At 34.6% G+C, this 17,720-nt stretch overlaps 1 protein-coding gene across 14 annotated transcripts in view; it reads left to right on the plus strand.

The window, feature by feature from the left end:
* The window catches only part of LOC128224829 (spectrin alpha chain-like), a 57,243-nt gene extending 43,712 nt beyond the window's left edge, over window positions 1-13,531 (plus strand). For 10 of the 14 annotated variants that reach the window (XM_052934896.1, XM_052934901.1, XM_052934903.1 and 7 more), the window contains 15 exons: window positions 257-378; window positions 791-923; window positions 1,501-1,599; window positions 1,993-2,229; window positions 3,788-3,924; window positions 4,252-4,441; window positions 4,752-4,931; window positions 5,207-5,319; window positions 5,721-5,744; window positions 6,956-7,010; window positions 10,738-10,832; window positions 11,056-11,211; window positions 11,560-11,706; window positions 11,957-12,104; window positions 12,638-13,531. In XM_052934896.1, coding sequence (XP_052790856.1) covers window positions 257-378; window positions 791-923; window positions 1,501-1,599; window positions 1,993-2,229; window positions 3,788-3,924; window positions 4,252-4,441; window positions 4,752-4,931; window positions 5,207-5,319; window positions 5,721-5,744; window positions 6,956-7,010; window positions 10,738-10,832; window positions 11,056-11,211; window positions 11,560-11,706; window positions 11,957-12,104; window positions 12,638-12,763 — 1,962 coding nt within the window. In that variant the 3' untranslated portion in view covers window positions 12,764-13,531. The remainder of the gene's footprint in view (window positions 1-256; window positions 379-790; window positions 924-1,500; window positions 1,600-1,992; window positions 2,230-3,787; window positions 3,925-4,251; window positions 4,442-4,751; window positions 4,932-5,206; window positions 5,320-5,720; window positions 5,745-6,955; window positions 7,011-10,737; window positions 10,833-11,055; window positions 11,212-11,559; window positions 11,707-11,956; window positions 12,105-12,637) is intronic. The other 4 variants (XM_052934900.1, XM_052934902.1, XM_052934907.1 and 1 more) reach the window with 1 other exon arrangement.
* Window positions 13,532-17,720: the final 4,189 nt, after the last annotated feature.

Genomic DNA, 17,720 nt, shown 5'->3' on the forward strand with positions numbered 1-17,720 from the left:
CTTCTCACCAATGCAACCTAGGTTTGATTCCTGACCTTGGCGCCTAGTTTGTGGTCACCATGATGGACCCCAAAAAAATTCTGAGTACTCTGGTTTCACCCACGACGCAAGACCACACACACATGAAAGATAGTGCAAATGAGAATGATTTAGTATAAGTTATCATAACTTTCTTCACAATAGTTTTAAAAAATACAATGTTTAAACGAAATTTTGCAAAACCAATTCAAACATTAAACTATTGTATAATGCACAGGCTGTTCAAGAGACCGGCGCCAAGCTGATCCAGGAATCTGACATTAACACGGCTGACATTCAGAACCGCCTTGAGCAACTTGGGAAGAGTTGGGAAGAGCTTAAACAGATGGCTGCTAACAGGTACAAATTATTGTAGACATTTCTGAGTCAACCTGATGCCAAACAGGGAGGATGAAATAAAGAAGTTGATAATTAATCCTGAAATATACTGGGTATTTTATATTGCTGTATATTTTTAGTGTGTTTTTTTGTGCGCTAGACATTGGCATTTAGATAGTAAGAAGTTCCCTTAAATGGATAATAATAGTTTACCAATTGTTTTAACAATATCAGCAAGGTTCTAAGACCTTTAACCCAATTTCTGACCTAAATCCCCGTGCTCAAAATAATTTTTTAAGGATTTTTCTGAATGTTATTTTCAGTATCATCTCTGTGAGATGGTGTAAATGCTTAGGTTGTGAGTAACATCATAATCAACCTCCGAGTCCATTTATGTAAATGGATAATTATATGTTTAAAATTTAAATTCCAGAGGACAGATGTTGGAAGAGTCCTTCGCCTTCCAGCAGTTTTCGGCCAACATTGACGAAGAGGAGGCTTGGATTTCGGAGAAACAGCGCCTCCTGTCTGGCGGAGATCTTGGCGATACCATGGCTGCTGTGCAGGTATGAACTGTGTGTTTGAAGAGTTGAAATATCTTGTAAGAAAATGAACACAGTTTTGTTGTAGATGTAGTATTGTCAATGTTTGGGATTTGTGGCATTTCTGTTTCTGATTTTTGTATATATATATTATGTATTACAGATAAAAAAAACAACAATTATTCTGTATGTGTTTTAGCCTAAAAATCGCCCTTTTTTACCAATGTTTTTCATTTACCTGTCTTGACACATTGAAAAAAACTTCTATGAAAGTAGCAAAAACTTGTTTATATTAAAATGTTATAATGAAGAATAGTTAGGGAATGACTTAATAGAATTTATGAATAATTGAGTGAAAAAGTTTAAGCAACGTGGCCAAATATGTTGTGTAGTTATTCATGTAGTTCCTTGATGAAGTGACCAAAAAAAAAAATGAAGTTGCCGAGAGGAAGGTCGGTGTGTGGGGTTGATGTCATATGATGAAAATTTTGATAATCCTTCACACAACAATATAAGGGTTTTAGTAGAATTACAAACTGCTACTGATGTAAACTAAGAAGCGACAGTATTTTTATCTTGTCGTCATAATATTTCATAACAGGGCCTGCTGAAGAAACATGAGGTGTTTGAGACGGACTTCCAGGTTCACAGAGATCGCTGCCAGGAGGTGCACAAGGAGGGTGAAAAACTCATCCAAGAGGTAAGATAGGAACTGTTTAGATTAGATTTAAAGCTGAACTCTCACAGATTGACCGTTTTGACAGCTTTTTTATTTTTTATCTTGAAATGAGCGGTTTTCTGTGAATGTCTGGAGACCAGTGATACAAGCCTGCTGACAAAAAAATCAGATTGCAACCTGTGAAAGTGCAGCTTAAAGATAAGATCATTTTATTGAAAGTACTCAAGGCGTGATACATTCATAATAAGCAAAACTCAGAGAGCCTATACAACCAACTGTGCTGTTGGAATTGTTTGCAAGGGCTTTTACTTTTGTGATTCCAACTTGTTGTGTCTTTAAATCTTTGCTAAAATAGATCATTATTTATTATATTCCTCACTGTCGTTTTCACATTATCATCATTGTTGTTTCCAGGGCAACCATAACAAAGACAGTATTGCCCAACGTGTCCAAGGCCTACAGGACAAGTTATCTGCCCTTGATGAAGCTGCTGCTCTAAGGAAGGCAGGGCTTATTGACAACTCGGCCTTCCTCCAGTTCATCTGGAAGACAGACGTCGTTGAAAGCTGGATTGCTGACAAGGAGACTCAAGTCAGATCTGACGACTACGGACGTGACTTGTCTTCCGTGCAGACTCTGCTGACAAAACAGGTGAATATGAGATTTTATAAGTGATGTTTTAATATTTTAATGCCTAAAAGAAGTATGTAAATCACATGGATTGTGCTTAGTGTGTTAATTACTAGATGGCTACTAGATGGCTAAAAAGTAGTCATGGTATGCCTCATTAGTAGTGTATTAACTTTTTGATACCTTAAAAATAGTGTTTTAGCCAGGATATGCCTCATTGGTAGTGTTTTAGCCAGGATATGCCTCATTGGTAGTGTTTTAGCCTCCTGATAACTAAAAAGTAGTGTTTTAGTCCTGTCATGCCTAATTTGTAACATTTTAGTTATTTTATACCTTTAAAGTAATGTTTTAGTCATGTTTTACCTAACTTGTAGTGTTTAAGCCTCCTGATATCTTAAAAGTAGTGTTAAGTGTTTTCAAACCTCATAAGTAGTTTATTCTTGATACCTCTAGTCTTGCGTTATTCACTTGATAGTTTGTGGTTCAGAACCATTACAAGCTTTAATTTATTAGAATAAGGTTGATTCCATTAGATTCTAGTATTAGAGCTGTGTATATTGTGCCACTATGGGTGTGTATAAATGGAAAAAAGACGACTAATCTCTCTTATAATATCTCAGAAACTGTATGGATGTTGCCCATATTTGCATGAATGTTGTAGGCAAGACTAGCAACTTCAGTTTCTGGTTTGCTTTTAGTGAAAAAGGTAGTTCTCATCATTTATATCACCCCACTTTCTCTTTTTGTCTGCAACTTCTCTAAATATACATGTGTATACATGTACAAATCCAACTGTACAGTTCCCACATGTATATGCCCCATTGCGCAATCAACTTTTTATTTGCTTTTGTTGCAATACACTGTTTATCCTGTTGAAGAAAATATTATCTATTGCTTACCAAATTTTCACATATATATATTATCAGGCTTCGATATATCACCTTATTCCAGAATATTCTTAGATCGTCCCCCCAAAAATATAGAAGTATAATTAATTCCAATGTATGATTCAATCCAGAAACATTTCAGCTATGACCAGCATGTAATTCTTGATTTCACTGCATGTAAAATCAGGTTTTCTGTTTTAGTTTATCCTGTTTTAAAATTCATGTATGTATGTGTATACATTTTTAACTGTAATGGCCAGATATACACTTCATTTTTACTTATTGTCTATAAGGGCTTTTAAATCCTCTTTGATTGAATAAAACAAAACACTTTCTATAAACAGGTGTAACATTTTGTCTGTTTTGTATCCAAGATTTCATGTGATATTAGCTGTTAAGCAGTATTTTGATATCAAAATTTGTTTATGTAAATAAATACTCACTCTTCATAATTAAAAGTGTGTGTGGGGTAAGCTATTATTTATCGAAAATGTATTGACCATACAAATTCTATGCTAATGTAAATGTTTATCGTATTGAATTTCTTCTTTCCCATACTAATAAAGCTCATATAAATGACTATCATTCTTATATAGATGGACCTTTAACCTTTTACTAACCCTGATAGATTTCATCAGCTTGCAGTAAATTAAACCAGCAAACAAATATAGAACAATTTTCGCCCTTTCTAGGACACTTTTGATGCTGGCCTTCAAGCATTCGAGAAGGAAGGCATACAGACCATAACGGCCTTGAAGGATCAGCTGTTGGCTTCCAAGCATGCCAAAACACCGTCCATCGAGAAACGATACAATGACGTCATGAGCAGGTTTGTAGAACTGTCCCATGCGGTGTTCTCGTTCAGTTATCGGTAAAAGTATACACAAAAACACAATGTTTTGTATACAAATGGTTGTATTATTTTAAGGATGGTTGTATTCTGTTAAGGTTGCGTATCTCTTGTTTAATTTAAGTGGTGTTATTTCCCTTGCAAAATGAAATGAAACAAACATTTTCCAATATTTCTGATATGCTGAAAACTAAACTGTTTCATTGAGGATAAGGGTTGTGCTTTTTGAATTAATGAGATGCACACATGGACTGGACATCCATTTGTATTCCTTTTGTCTCCACATGTTGCGTTGACTCCTTGCAGATGGAAGAAACTATTAGACGACTCAGAGCAGCGCAAGCAGATGCTGCTCCGTCTTCAGGACCAGTACCGGCAGATAGAGGACCTCTACCTCGCTTTCGCAAAGAAGGCTTCCGCCTTCAACTCCTGGTTTGAAAATGCTGAGGAGGACTTGACTGACCCAGTAAGATGCAACTCGGTAGAGGAAATCAGGGTAAGTGGAGTTTTGGCTTTGTTAACACATTCTTAATGAATATATAATATAGGAAAAGTCTTGTTTACTTAATTGTATGATAAATCCTTTTTAAATGTTAGGGAAATATCCTGTTGTTGATCTTATGTCAAATAGTTTTTAAACATTTAAGATAATCCTGGCTGCTTACAGTACTCTACTGGCACACCTGAAATCAGAATTTAGTGTTTTCAAACCTTTTAACTGAATTTCATATGATTGTGATATTCGGTCTGTTATTATCTGTGATTAAAGTACATGTAAAGTCATATTACATATGTTCTTCCCTCAGCATCTGCGCGAAAACCACGAACAATTCAAGGCATCCCTTGAAGCAGCCCAAGATGACTTCAACCAGTTAGCTGCCCTTGACAAAGAGATCAAGAGCTTCAATGTGGGACCCAACCCCTACACCTGGTTCACCATGGAGGCCCTGCAGGACACATGGAATAACCTGCAGAAAATCATCAAGGTAGGGCCTCACAGTAATTATATACAATTCAAATGAAAAAAATAACACTACAGTGATCCTATAACTTACATGGACTTACCTGCAGAAAATCATATAGGCTTGGCCTCATAATATATAGAGTTATAATAAATATGGAATAAAAAACATGACTTTTTTCATTTTCTATGTTTCTCCTAAATTTTAAGTATATGTTCTTGAAGATTTAAATAAAAAAAAATGTGAAAAAGTACCCTGCAAATGAAGCAATTCACAGTTTTATTTCTCACATATTTCAGGAGAGAGACGTTGATCTTGCTAATGAACAACAGCGCCAGGAAGAAAATGACCAGCTCCGCAAGCAGTTTGCTCAGGCTGCTAATGCCTTCCATGCCTGGCTCACAGAAACAAGGTACAGTTAGTTCAGATTATCAGTCTGAACTATAAGTCTCATTATAAAGGTGATGATTTCACAAAAATGATGTAAGCAAGAAGTGTGACTTTTAGTTGTCCTATGCTGAATACAATAATTTTCTCTGCTGACGTCAGGACATGTTTTGGAAAGTCAACGATGTGTACAAGGTTTCTGTTAATATCCATTGAAAAAGTAGGAATTCACAAGATTGAAAGAACTCCTATTTCTTAGCTGTAAACAATAGTGTATCTTACCTAGTTTATTTTTCGCAACAGAAAGTCTATTATAAGGTAGCAGAATAATTAAAAAGCTATTCAAAATAAATGATGTATACATTTTTCTGCATTCTTTTTTTCTTGAAGGAAAAACAAAAATAACCGTTCCATATGTTGTTTTAGGATGTGGCTTTTGGATGGAGGAGGGTTAATATCCGAGATCTTCTATTTTCAGCATGATTGCATCCAGTTCTTTGAAACATTTGAAATACCTTGTCAGATATAAATTTTCTTAACTAATTTGACACTTGTATTGTTACTGGTGTTCTCAAGAATGGTTAAAACATTCAAATAGAACTTGGTACACATGCTCAAGAAAAAATCAACTTATTCCATCACTCTGGCTATTTAAAAATATATTTGAGCTGTGTACTGTGACTGACCGAGGACTGGGCAGCATCGACAAAAGCTTACAGTGTCTTGTTTGACATATTAATTCTACCATTCCAGAATGTTATTGAAATCAAATATGAACATTATGAAAATCAAATTCAAATGTTCCAAAATGTTTACAATATTTGTTGTTTTTTTGCTATTATGAAAATGGATTTGTATTTGACAAGATCTTTCAAGAAGTCATGTGATGTAGATGATAGTTTTACTATTGGAAATGTTAAGTTCCATTAGCCTGTTTTTATCTCCCAAAACTGAATTAGAAAGTGTTAAAAACCTAAACATATTTACTATTGAATTCATCCAGAGATTAAAAACAAGCATATTGAAATAAAGATGTTTTCTTTGAAAGACAAGCTTTGTATGACTTTTTATGACATAGTTGAACTTGAATTGGATATTGCCTGTCAACAGTACTAATACAAGATGTTTTCAGCATGATGTTTCCCCATATATCATGTAGTTCAAATTGCATAGCTGTGATTTGATAGCTGCAATTGTTCTTAGAAAATGGCATTGGACATGATAGTTTCCAGCAGATCCGGTATTACCGGCACATGTGTATCAAGTCGCTCCTGTAGTACAAATTCCCCCTTTCTTTTTGATGATGGCCGTTACAATGCTATTGGCTTTGTTGAATTGTTGTATTTACTACTAATGACAAATTCATACGACCAAAATGATATTCATCAAAGAAGTGCAAAACATTTATAGGACTAATAATTAACCAGTATAGTTAGTAAATTTTGTATGTTAATTAAAATATCTGAAATCTGAAGTTTTGTCAATTTCAAATACCTGATCCTTGAAGTTTTTTGAAACTTTGATATCTGATGTTTGAAGAATTCAGTTTATTGAATCTGATGTTGCATGTATTATTTTACGCTGTCATAAGTTTTGTTTAATTTCAAGTTATTTCAATTTTACAATTCAAAGTTTACAGTATTTAATTAATGTTTCAACAGGTCTGCAATGATGGAAGGCTCAGGAACGCTTGAAGATCAGTTGGAAGCCACAAAGGTAAGGAGAGGTTTTTCATCATTATTGTAAGTTTTCAAGAGTACCTAGAGGGTTTTAGTTGGAAAGGAAGTTTGGAGATTATTTTTTTTATGAAAAATCAGATAATCATTAGTTGAGTTTAGAAGTACATGAGAGTTAATGATTTATTCTAGAAGATTTCATGATTTATTCTAGAAGAGTTATTGATTTATTCTAGAAGTGTCAATGATGTATTCTAGAAGTGTTGTACCATTAATGATTTATTCTAGAAGGGCTAATGATTTATTCTAGAAGGGTCAATGATCTATTCTAGAAGTGTTATACCATTAATGATTTGTTTTAGAAGGGTTAATCATTTATTCTAGAAGGGTTGTTGATTTATTCTAGAAGGGCTGTTTATTTATTCTAGAAGAGTTGTTGATTTATTCTAGAAGAGTTGTTGATTTATTCGTTGATTTATTCTAGAAGAGTTGTTGATTTATTCTAGAAGGGCTAATGATTTATTCTAGAAGAGTCAATGATCTATTCTAGAAGTGTTATAGCGTTAATGATTTATTCTAAAAGGGTTAATCATTTATTCTAGAAGAATTGTTGATTTATTCTAGAAGGGCTAATGATTTATTCTAGAAGAGTCAATGATCTATTCTAGGAGGGTTAATTATTTTGAAATTCATGTTTAGTTGATAAGCTTAATGTGTTGTGTTTATTTTTATTATTTTTTATGCCCCCCTTTGTAGAAGAGGGGTATATTGCTTTGCACATGTCGGTCAAAGGTCAAGGTCACAGTGACTATGAATGCGAAAATTTTGTTTGAGTGATAACTTGACAATGCCTGCACCCATGGCCCTCAAACTTGACTTGGAGGTTGGGCCTGACTTGTAGATTACCCATTTTGATTTTAGGGGTCAGTAGGTCAAAGGTCAAGGTTCCAGTGACCTTGACCGCAAAAAGCATGCCTGTGTGATAACTTGACAATGCCTATACCCATGGCCCTCAAACTTGACATTTAGGTTTTGGGTGAACAAGTGATGACTCTTACGGATTTTGAGGTCAAAGGTCATGGTCATAACTCAAATTTATCATTATAATGCTCTCATATTTACCTATTCCCTGCTGTAAAGAGGATACATTTTTATCTGCAAATATCAGTCATCATTTAAACATGATTCAAAACTGTACCTACTATCATCACACATTGAATGGTCATAATCTTAAAACTGCCTCAAAGGCATCCAATGTCAATGACAAAATAGCTGTCATTTCGGTCCATGCACATTTCATTCAATTGTCCAAATAATACTGACAATTTGGCGCTCAGGGGGGGCATAATGCTTGACAAACATCTCTTGTTCTGTTTTAATTTAGATATAGAAAATAGCTTCTGTTTGAAAATGGTAAGCGGTTTTATGTTTCTGGTTTCTGTTTTTATTGCCCAAATGTTCATTCATACAAACAATTATAAATGACATTTATATGTATACCATTTAATACAAACCATTATACCAAATAATGTCAATGTGAACAAATACATATTGAACTAGATCTTTGTTTGAAAATATATATATAAAAGGTAGAAAAATGGGAGAGATGGTGTGTCTTTGATGTTTCGGAATAGTGTTCCTAACATAAATGTTAAATTTAAAAATGAAAAAAAAAACTACTTGAATAAACAAGGATCTTATAAAGTACAGTACCTTGGTGGATATTTTATTCAAATGCACTTTAAATACTACTATATACTAGAGCTGTTTTACTAAGATAATAAGTGTTCTATTGTTTTCTCTATTTTATGTCGTTGACTAAGATATTGGACAAACATGGCACATATCTTTTCATCACATTTTGATTTAAAAATGAAATATTTTCCTAAAAGTATCATATATAATTTATGTATTAACCAAATCTTTTTTTCAAATCACAAAAGGTTATGGTTTTATATGATAGTTATCTAAAGCTCCCTTCATTGGAAGAATTTGTTATGTTGTTTCAGTTGATGTTCAGTACACAAAAAGCACATAACCTTGATGCAACTGTGTACTGTGTAAAGCTTGTCATTGTTTAGAAGGATATTCATTATGTATTTATATTGGAATTCCCGACGTTTCATTACCATTGTTAGTTTAAGCGCCTGTTTGTACACATTTTTCCATCGTATAAAGTTAAGATCAAATTGAGATTCCCAATTTTCTTTTCGAGTATTTCAGGTTTAAGTTGTATAATAAGGTGCTTGTAGACTATTTTACTAATTTTTAGCTCACCAGAGCACGGAGTGCTCAATGTGAGCTATTGTAATCTTTCTTTGTTCGTCCTCCACACGTCAGCATTTGCTTAAAAAACATCTCACATCTCCTCTGAAACTACTTGGCCAAATTCAATGAAACTTTACAGGAAGCTTCCTTTGGTGTTTCTCTTTGAAAAACAACAACAATAGGTCATGATTGATCAACAACAACAAATCTTTTTTGTTCTTTTCAAAACCTATCCATTCTGCTTTAGACCGTAGTAATATACCTTTTATTTTTTCTTCATTAATTATATTGAGTTTCTCTTGGCAGTATGGTACGAACATGTATTTATTCTGAAGTATCCTCTGGGTCTAATCTGAAGTTCCAGCGCTCCGACGCCGTCTATGTATAACTTAGAGTAATATCATTCAATGTAAACTAAGGAGACCAGACGAGTAGCCAAAATGTTGACAATTACACACAGGCATCAGGCCTTACATAAACTAAACGAGAGAAACATAACGTTTAGATAACAAAGATTAATACCACAGACAGACAAGACAGACATACAGACAGCACAGACAGCACAGACAAACAACACAGACAAACAACACAGACAAACAACACGGAAAAATAACAGTCAGACAACACATCAAACAACACATACAGACAACACAGACAAGCATCACAGACAGACAACATAGACAAACAACACAGACAAACAACATAGACATACAACACAGAAAAACAACACAGACAGAAAACACAGACATATATTGAGTTTCTCTTGATTAAGTTATCCAATATTTCGACATTGTTTGATTCCATAAGTTCTTGTTCAGTTTCAGTTATGTTTTTCAAAATTTCTTTTTCATGTTCTATTTTTGTTTTCTTTTTATTGCTTGAATACTTTATAGATTCATCACAGATGCAGCCTTTAATAATTTCCCATAGGGTGTTCGAATTTGATTCTCTATTAAATACTATCTCTGTTATACATTGCTTGATTAATTTTTGAAAATTGTTATCTGCAAGGATTGAGCTATTCAATTTAAAAGATTTAAAACCAGGTTTTATTTTGCATTCGATAACTTTATTGAATAATTCATTTGATGCCAAAAAATAATTGAGTCTACAAAAAATTGTTTGTTTGCTATTAGAGTGCCAGGTGTACCTCTGATTGTCTTTGTTTTTGACACGCCATATATCACACGTATCATAACTTTCTAGTATTATGCTAAGCTGTCTCCTGCAATTTTTATGCGTTGTTATGTTACCATTAAGTTTATCTATTTTAGGGTCTAAAACAGTACTGAAATCACCACCTATTAAAAGAGTTTTATCCTTGAAGAGGTCAAAATGTTCTTCTAAAGTTTGTATAAATTCTAAATCATCTGAATTCGGACCATATACATTAATAACTATTATACTCATAACATTTGTTTTGATATTTAGAAGCTGTTATCGGCCTGGTATTATTTCTTTATATTCCTCAACTGTGTAATTGATGTTTTTGATTGCAGAAAAAGGCTGTTGAGGTTCGCTCTCAGAAGGGACAACTGAAGCGTATTGAAGACCTAGGAGCTGCCATGGAAGAGAGACTGATCTTGGACAACAGGTGGGATTAGTTTTAGAAATATGCTTAGTATGTGGAGACACAAATTGTCTGATCAGTATGCAGCAGCATGTTTCATCTTCGACTGGCATAAGAATAAAGCATAATTAAACTCAGCCTGTTATTATTGTTTTGGTGGAGTTTATGATTGTGTTTTGGTACACAAGTAGGTTTAACACTAATTTATATATGTTAACTGAAATTTTACGACTTCTATATTATCCAGGTACACAGAACACAGTACAGTAGGTCTTGCCCAGCAGTGGGATCAGCTAGACCAACTGGGCATGAGGATGCAGCACAACCTTGACCAGCAGATCCAGGCCAGGAACAGGAGTGGAGTGTCGGAAGACGCACTCCGGGAGTTTAGCATGATGTTCAAGTAAGTTAAGGGTTAGATTAGCTGAGTTAGCCAAGAAAATTGATAATGTATTCTGAAGAATGTTCTAATCGGATGTTTCAAGTTGTTCTTAAGGCTTATGAACATTTTTGGGGATGAAATACTAATTTTTTCTGACAATTTGTGTAACTAAATTGGAAAGTTGTCTTTGGTGGTTTTTTAACTGCACCTAACATAATTATTTTACCTTGTCAAATGTTTGCATGGACCTAACTTCATCACTATTGACCTGACCGCTTTTACCTGACCATATCACCATAGACCTGACCTCATTACCATTGACCTGATCATCTGAAGAAATATAATATTTATGTTTATGTGATTTTGCAGGCACTTTGACAAGGACAAGTCTGGCAAGCTGGATCACCAGGAGTTTAAATCTTGCCTCCGAGCTCTTGGTTATGATTTACCTGTTGTGGAAGAAGGACAAGTTGACCCCGAGTTCCAAGCCATCTTGGACATGGTTGATCCAAATAGGTATTTACTAGATTGTTTGGTTATGCATTTAAGTAACTAATGTGTTGGTGTAACTATTGGTGTTCAGAAATACGAAAAATAAAAATGACCCACTTCTCAATTTTAATCTCATTTAACTTTGTAAATTACTTACTAAGCTGAACGAAGGTGGAATTGTCAATATTTATGAACCACAGGTTGGTTTAGGGTTTGTTTGTATATTATTGGTGCTGATTGTCACTTAAGAACTAAAATATGTTGCCTTTTTCAGGGATGGTCACGTGTCGCTGCAAGAGTACATGGCGTTCATGATCAGTCGAGAGACAGAGAACGTGCAGTCAAGCTCGGAGGTTGAACAGGCTTTCCGGGCTCTAACATCAGGCGATAAACCCTTCATCACATCACAGGAGCTATATGCTGTATGCCAAACTTTCATTAATTTTAAACATTTTCTTTGGGGGAGTGGTGCAAATCTTTCTTTAATCCATAAACCAAACATAATTTGCAAAGAAATAAGACCACTTGTTGCTTTTGGCAAAATAAATGTTTAGAAATGTCCCTTTTAAAGCTGCACTCTCACAGATTGACTGTTTTTAAAACTTTTTTTGGCTTGCGTAAACCAGTGAAATAAGACCCATGACAAAATATCAGATATCATTGTTTTATAGTTACGTGCGAATATTGAAGATTTTTGGCCAAAAGCGTACTAATACTCTTTAAGGAATAATGTATTTTTTGGCTTAAACATCAATTTATGTAAAGTTTTATAAAATCTGGGATCTTATTTCTTATATACACCACTGGTTCTCAGACATTTATGCTGAAATTGGTTCATTCAAAGTCAAACACTTAAAAGTATTTCCGAAGGGTGTTATAATTTTTTTTTTTTTTTAAGGGTGCTATCAATGACTTATTATTTGATATGGGTGTTATAAATGCTATATCATTTCAGAACCTGACAAGAGAACAAGCGGACTACTGCATTGGAAGAATGAAACCGTTTGTGGACAGAACTGGCCGGGTCATACCGGATGCGTATGACTACGCTGATTTTACATCATCCATGTTTGTCAATTAAGCAAAGGAGACTTTAAATTAATACTTATAATGGACTTATGTATTGTGGTGTGGTACTTTCATATTCTTGTTGTATGCTTACACTATACATTAGTTTGAGTTTTTCTTCATTGATATGCTTTGCTTATTATGTAGAACTTATTCCAAAACTTTTAATGAAATAACATATTCAATATATAATAACATGAATTGCATAAAAAATAAAATAAATTTGTAGGGTCAAATTATATATAATTATTCTGCCACCGAGAGGCAGTATAAAAATATGTTTTTATTGTCATTACAAATGAATTGTTTATTATAGATATTTTAAATTTCAACCAACAGGTTAAACACTCTTTACCATTTATTTATCAATAATATCACTAACAGATTTGGACTGAATGAAATTCTTAAGAAGTACACCAATTCTGACCTTACATGCTATCGGTTATATATGTCGGTTCAAACACCAGATAGGACTTGAATCGGCTACAACACCGTAACACCAGGATCTTGATGTCCAAACCATTCAAGTACTTCCGTATTGCCATAGTTACTCTTAATATGTGTAACTAGCTTATATCATATATCCTAATTATAAACAGTTCAGTTTTTGCTTTCAAGATTAAATTAATAATGGAAACAAATAGAGACTCACCAGTTTTCAAATTGAATTGAGAAGAAGAAGTTTTTTATGAATCGTGTTAAATATTACTTAGTAATAAAGAACATCTTGCACATAAATTTGCTATTGAAATCATAATCATGAAATAAAAGTAGCTACCGATGTTTGTTTGTTACTTTTTTTAACGCCAAATTAATTCTCCAGTTTTTAGCTCTATTGGCTGTAGGCCAGAAGAGTTCGAGTGATGGCGTTCGCATCAGTCCGTGGGTCAGTAAACAATTGCCTCTGAAAACTTGTACAGTCTAGATATCCGTAAGAGTTCGGCTTCTTTCGAAAACCAGCCAGATCTGTCGATGCATGACGGGATGATGGCCGTCTAAATTTGGCAAAACTGCTATAATTAACCTTTTGCAGAAGATAGTAATAATTTATGTCCGATGTTACCAAACTTAAACATAAGCTGGATATACATGAGAGCCACATTTATAATCCGAAGTTTGCTAAACTTTTGCAGAAGCAAAATATCCATAAGAGCTCGTTTTTATTTTGAAATCCAGCCAGAACCGTCTGGAATATGGCCCTTTAAAATTTAAGAAATTCTTAAAATTGTCCTTGTGAACACGGTAAAACTTCATTTATTATCCGATGAGAGCTCGGTTCCTTTCGAAAACCAGCCAGATCTGTCCATGCATGACGGGATTATGGCCCTTAATAATTGGCAAAACTGTTATAATTTGCCTTTTTTATAAGGTAGTAATCATTTATGTCTGATGTTTACCAAACTTGTACATAAGCTAGATAAAAATGGGGGCTTCATTTATAATCCGAAGTTTGCTAAACTTGTGCAGTATCAAAACATCCATAAGAGCTCAATTTCTTTGGAAAACCAGCCAGATCTGTCTATAAATGACTGGAATATGGCGCGTTAAAATTTACAAAATTGTCGTGAACACGGTAAAACTTCATTTATTATCCGGCGAGAGCTCGCTTCTTCGAAAACCAGCCAGACCCGTCCATGCATGCCAGGATTATGGACCTTTGAAAATGCATAAAAAATGAGCTTGTGAACACGATAATCTCTACTTATTTTCCGATGTTTACCAAATTTATACAGCAAATAGATATCTATTAAGACAGGGATGATAAAATTCCGGAATTCCGGATTTAAGGCCTCACGAATCGATTTTGAGATTAATGTAAATCCGTTGAGTTTTTTTCTAGGGGGGAGGGGTACAGGGAGCGATTCGAGCTCAGTTCGAACAATATGGGTACGAAAGGTGAGTTTTCCGGAAGTGTAAAGCCGGAAATAAACGAACCTATTTACGTCTTTGCAATCGAGCTATATGATTGGTTAAGATAACATCCGGTGATTACGGAAATTACCGATGGGACCAGAAGACAGTATCCGGATATGACAGACGACGAAGACGAATAAACGGGTATTTGAAAATTGGGAAAAAAAACGACCACCACCAACTTCTAAAAACATCGATTCGTCGATTTCAAGGGTATATTTGCCATTTATTTTTAAGAGAAATTCCCGAAACGTTTCTTTTTAAGTTAATAGAAAGTGATCAAACTGAGAATGAATTTTGCGCATGTAGCATTATTTCGGACATCCCGATTCGGATTGTGTCATAATAATCGATTTTTATTTTACAAATTTTATTTGGCCGATGGAAGTTTACGCTGTAAACCGTTTCTTTATTATTCTCATAATGTTTGAAGCATTGTTCTCAATAAGAAGTGGCTGTTGACCTCTATGGTTCAAATGAAAATTGGTTTGGTTTAAATTTAAAAAAAAAATGAATAAATATTTTGTAGTAGTAATATATATTACGTAGATGCTTATTTTATATTTGAGACAGTTCAACAAAACTTCTTGAGGACCCAGTTTGAGTGAGATTTAAATTCTATAGTTGTAATTTGTATTTCCAGGTATGTTGATGGTTACAAAAGTCAGAGATGAACAGACAACTCAGCCAGTGCATCCAGTTGTTCCTGTCAATGACTGACAATTCAATCCAGAGGCCATGATACTTGGATTTATGGCTGAACATGCTCCCTGGCACCACAGTAGTGTATCTTACTTAAGACACTTGCCAAAGATACAAAAGCTCTCAGTGAATTAAAACTTCAAAGGTGTACAGCATCATACAAGATGACTTATGGAGTGGCTAGCCATTTCAATGATGAACATGTGGAGGAGTTAATGGATCTCGGTTTTGTTTCAACTAAGACAAGTCACCAAACACAAACAATGAGAATACTGTTGCAGCTTTTTTCTGCTATAGAAAAAGAAATAGTGTTGAGATATTTGGCCTCCTTAAAAATCAAAAGGGCTGATTCTGAATCAATTTTCATGGAATTTGAAAGCCTGTTTGAGAGACTTCAACTGCCGTGGGACAATCTAGTTTGTGTGCTACTGGACTCATGTAACACCATGAGGGGAAAAAATCTGGCTTGGGGACCAGAATATGTCAAAGTCCACCATGTCCACAACGGCTACGCTGCCAAAGCATTTAAGTCCCGTTTGGATATTACTTGGAATAATATATATATTAATTAATAACATTATATTCCCATCAAATGTGCAAAAAATGGAATAAATACTCTTATGATACATAAAAATTGAAGAAATAAAACTTTTACAATAAACATTTGCAAGCATGATAATTGATATGTTGTTCATTATTATAAATCAAACATCCCACAGTGTAGACTGTTCATACACAGGCATTTGATCATAGCCAGTTGAGTTTTATGGGAAGTGGACAACTGAACCAAAATGTCAGGTACATGTCTAATGCCTGTGACTTCAGGTATAAAAAAAGTAAATTTAACTTTGTTTAAAGACAAAGGTGTTAATCTTCACTGCTAAGATACCTATTAATTGTTCTGATTGTGGATGTCTCGTGTTGAACATATTTATATCTACCAAACCGAAAGGTGTACTCCTTGAACACTATTCTAAGGCAAAAAAAGGGTATTAGAATCCCTGAAATACGGAAAGCTTCGGGGGGCTTCGCCCCCCTTGTCCCCCCACCAGGGCTTTGCCCTGGACCCATCGGGGGCCTTAAGCAGCCCCCCTGAACCCCACGCAGACATTTTCAGGATTGGCAACTTGGCTCTGTTATCATCCCTGATTAAGAGCTCTCTACCTTTGGTTGTATTATGGCCATTTAAATTTAAAAATTGCCAAAGCAGCTTTAATTTAATTTAAGAACACCATAGCACCTTAGGTTAATAGCCAATGTTTACCAAACTTTAATTTTGATAAGATATCTATGAGATCTCGGTTCCTTTTTTAACCAGCCATAGCTGTCCGTAGTTAAAGAACTCTGGTCTAGAATCCTAAACCTTTGTGCGTAGGTTGAAATATGTTGAATATGACTGGTAGATGACCCCTATTGATTTTGAGGTCAAGTAGCCTTTTACAAAAAATGTGTTGATTCATCTGTTGTAAAATATACTGCGACTGATAGCTAGTTGACTCTGAAATCAACATGCCTGTTACATTTTAGTGTTAAATAATTCGGTAAAGTTGAGTAATTATTGCTTGTGATGGGAAATAGTTTATATTATAGTAGATTTAAGTTTGTTTTGCTCAAAAATTGCTTTGTCGTGGTAGTATAGCGGCAAGCATACTTAACCCACAATCCATAGGCCTGGATAAGATTCCCGGATGCGCCGGACTTTTCATGTTTTACAAAATGATTTTAGTATTTTTTTTAACTACATTTGGTTACGAATGATCTAGATACAGAAAGTGACCAAATTAAGCAAGCCAGAAGAGCACAGGCTCTCATGGGCCTCTTGGGTAAATTATTTCATAACTGAAGCCTGTAATATATAGAAAATAATTGTTTGTTTCAGTGTAAGATCGTAGTATATTTTCTGGTTTGTATGGGAACCTCCCGACTCGCTAGTACGTGCATATTCGGTTTGCAAGAATAATATTAAATAAATTTCTTCCCGTGGGTATTTTGCAGTAATAAATGCCGTTATGTTAAAATCGTATGATTTTGATTAAAATAATGCGTTCAAAGTCTTATCAATGTATATATGTTATTTTTTAAATGTGGAACCGGAGAAATGGCGCATATGTTTGCCTTAGAAAAACATCGAATTATTGTCATAGGATAACCTTTGTGTCGGCGTTGTAGTGTAAAGAGTTCAGCGGAAAAATAATACACATGTTCCCAGAGCCAATTTGCGCATGTGCAGCAACGCACATTACTCTATAGAGATTATAACCTTCGAGGTTTGCCCCTTTCGTGAAGCCCATTAAACAACAGCATCGCCCTTGTTTGAATATTGAAACGGACAACATAGCTCCCTTGCTCGTTCG

Source organism: Mya arenaria, chromosome 17 (assembly GCF_026914265.1).
Source record: "Mya arenaria isolate MELC-2E11 chromosome 17, ASM2691426v1".
NCBI classification, from domain to species: Eukaryota; Metazoa; Mollusca; class Bivalvia; order Myida; family Myidae; genus Mya; species Mya arenaria.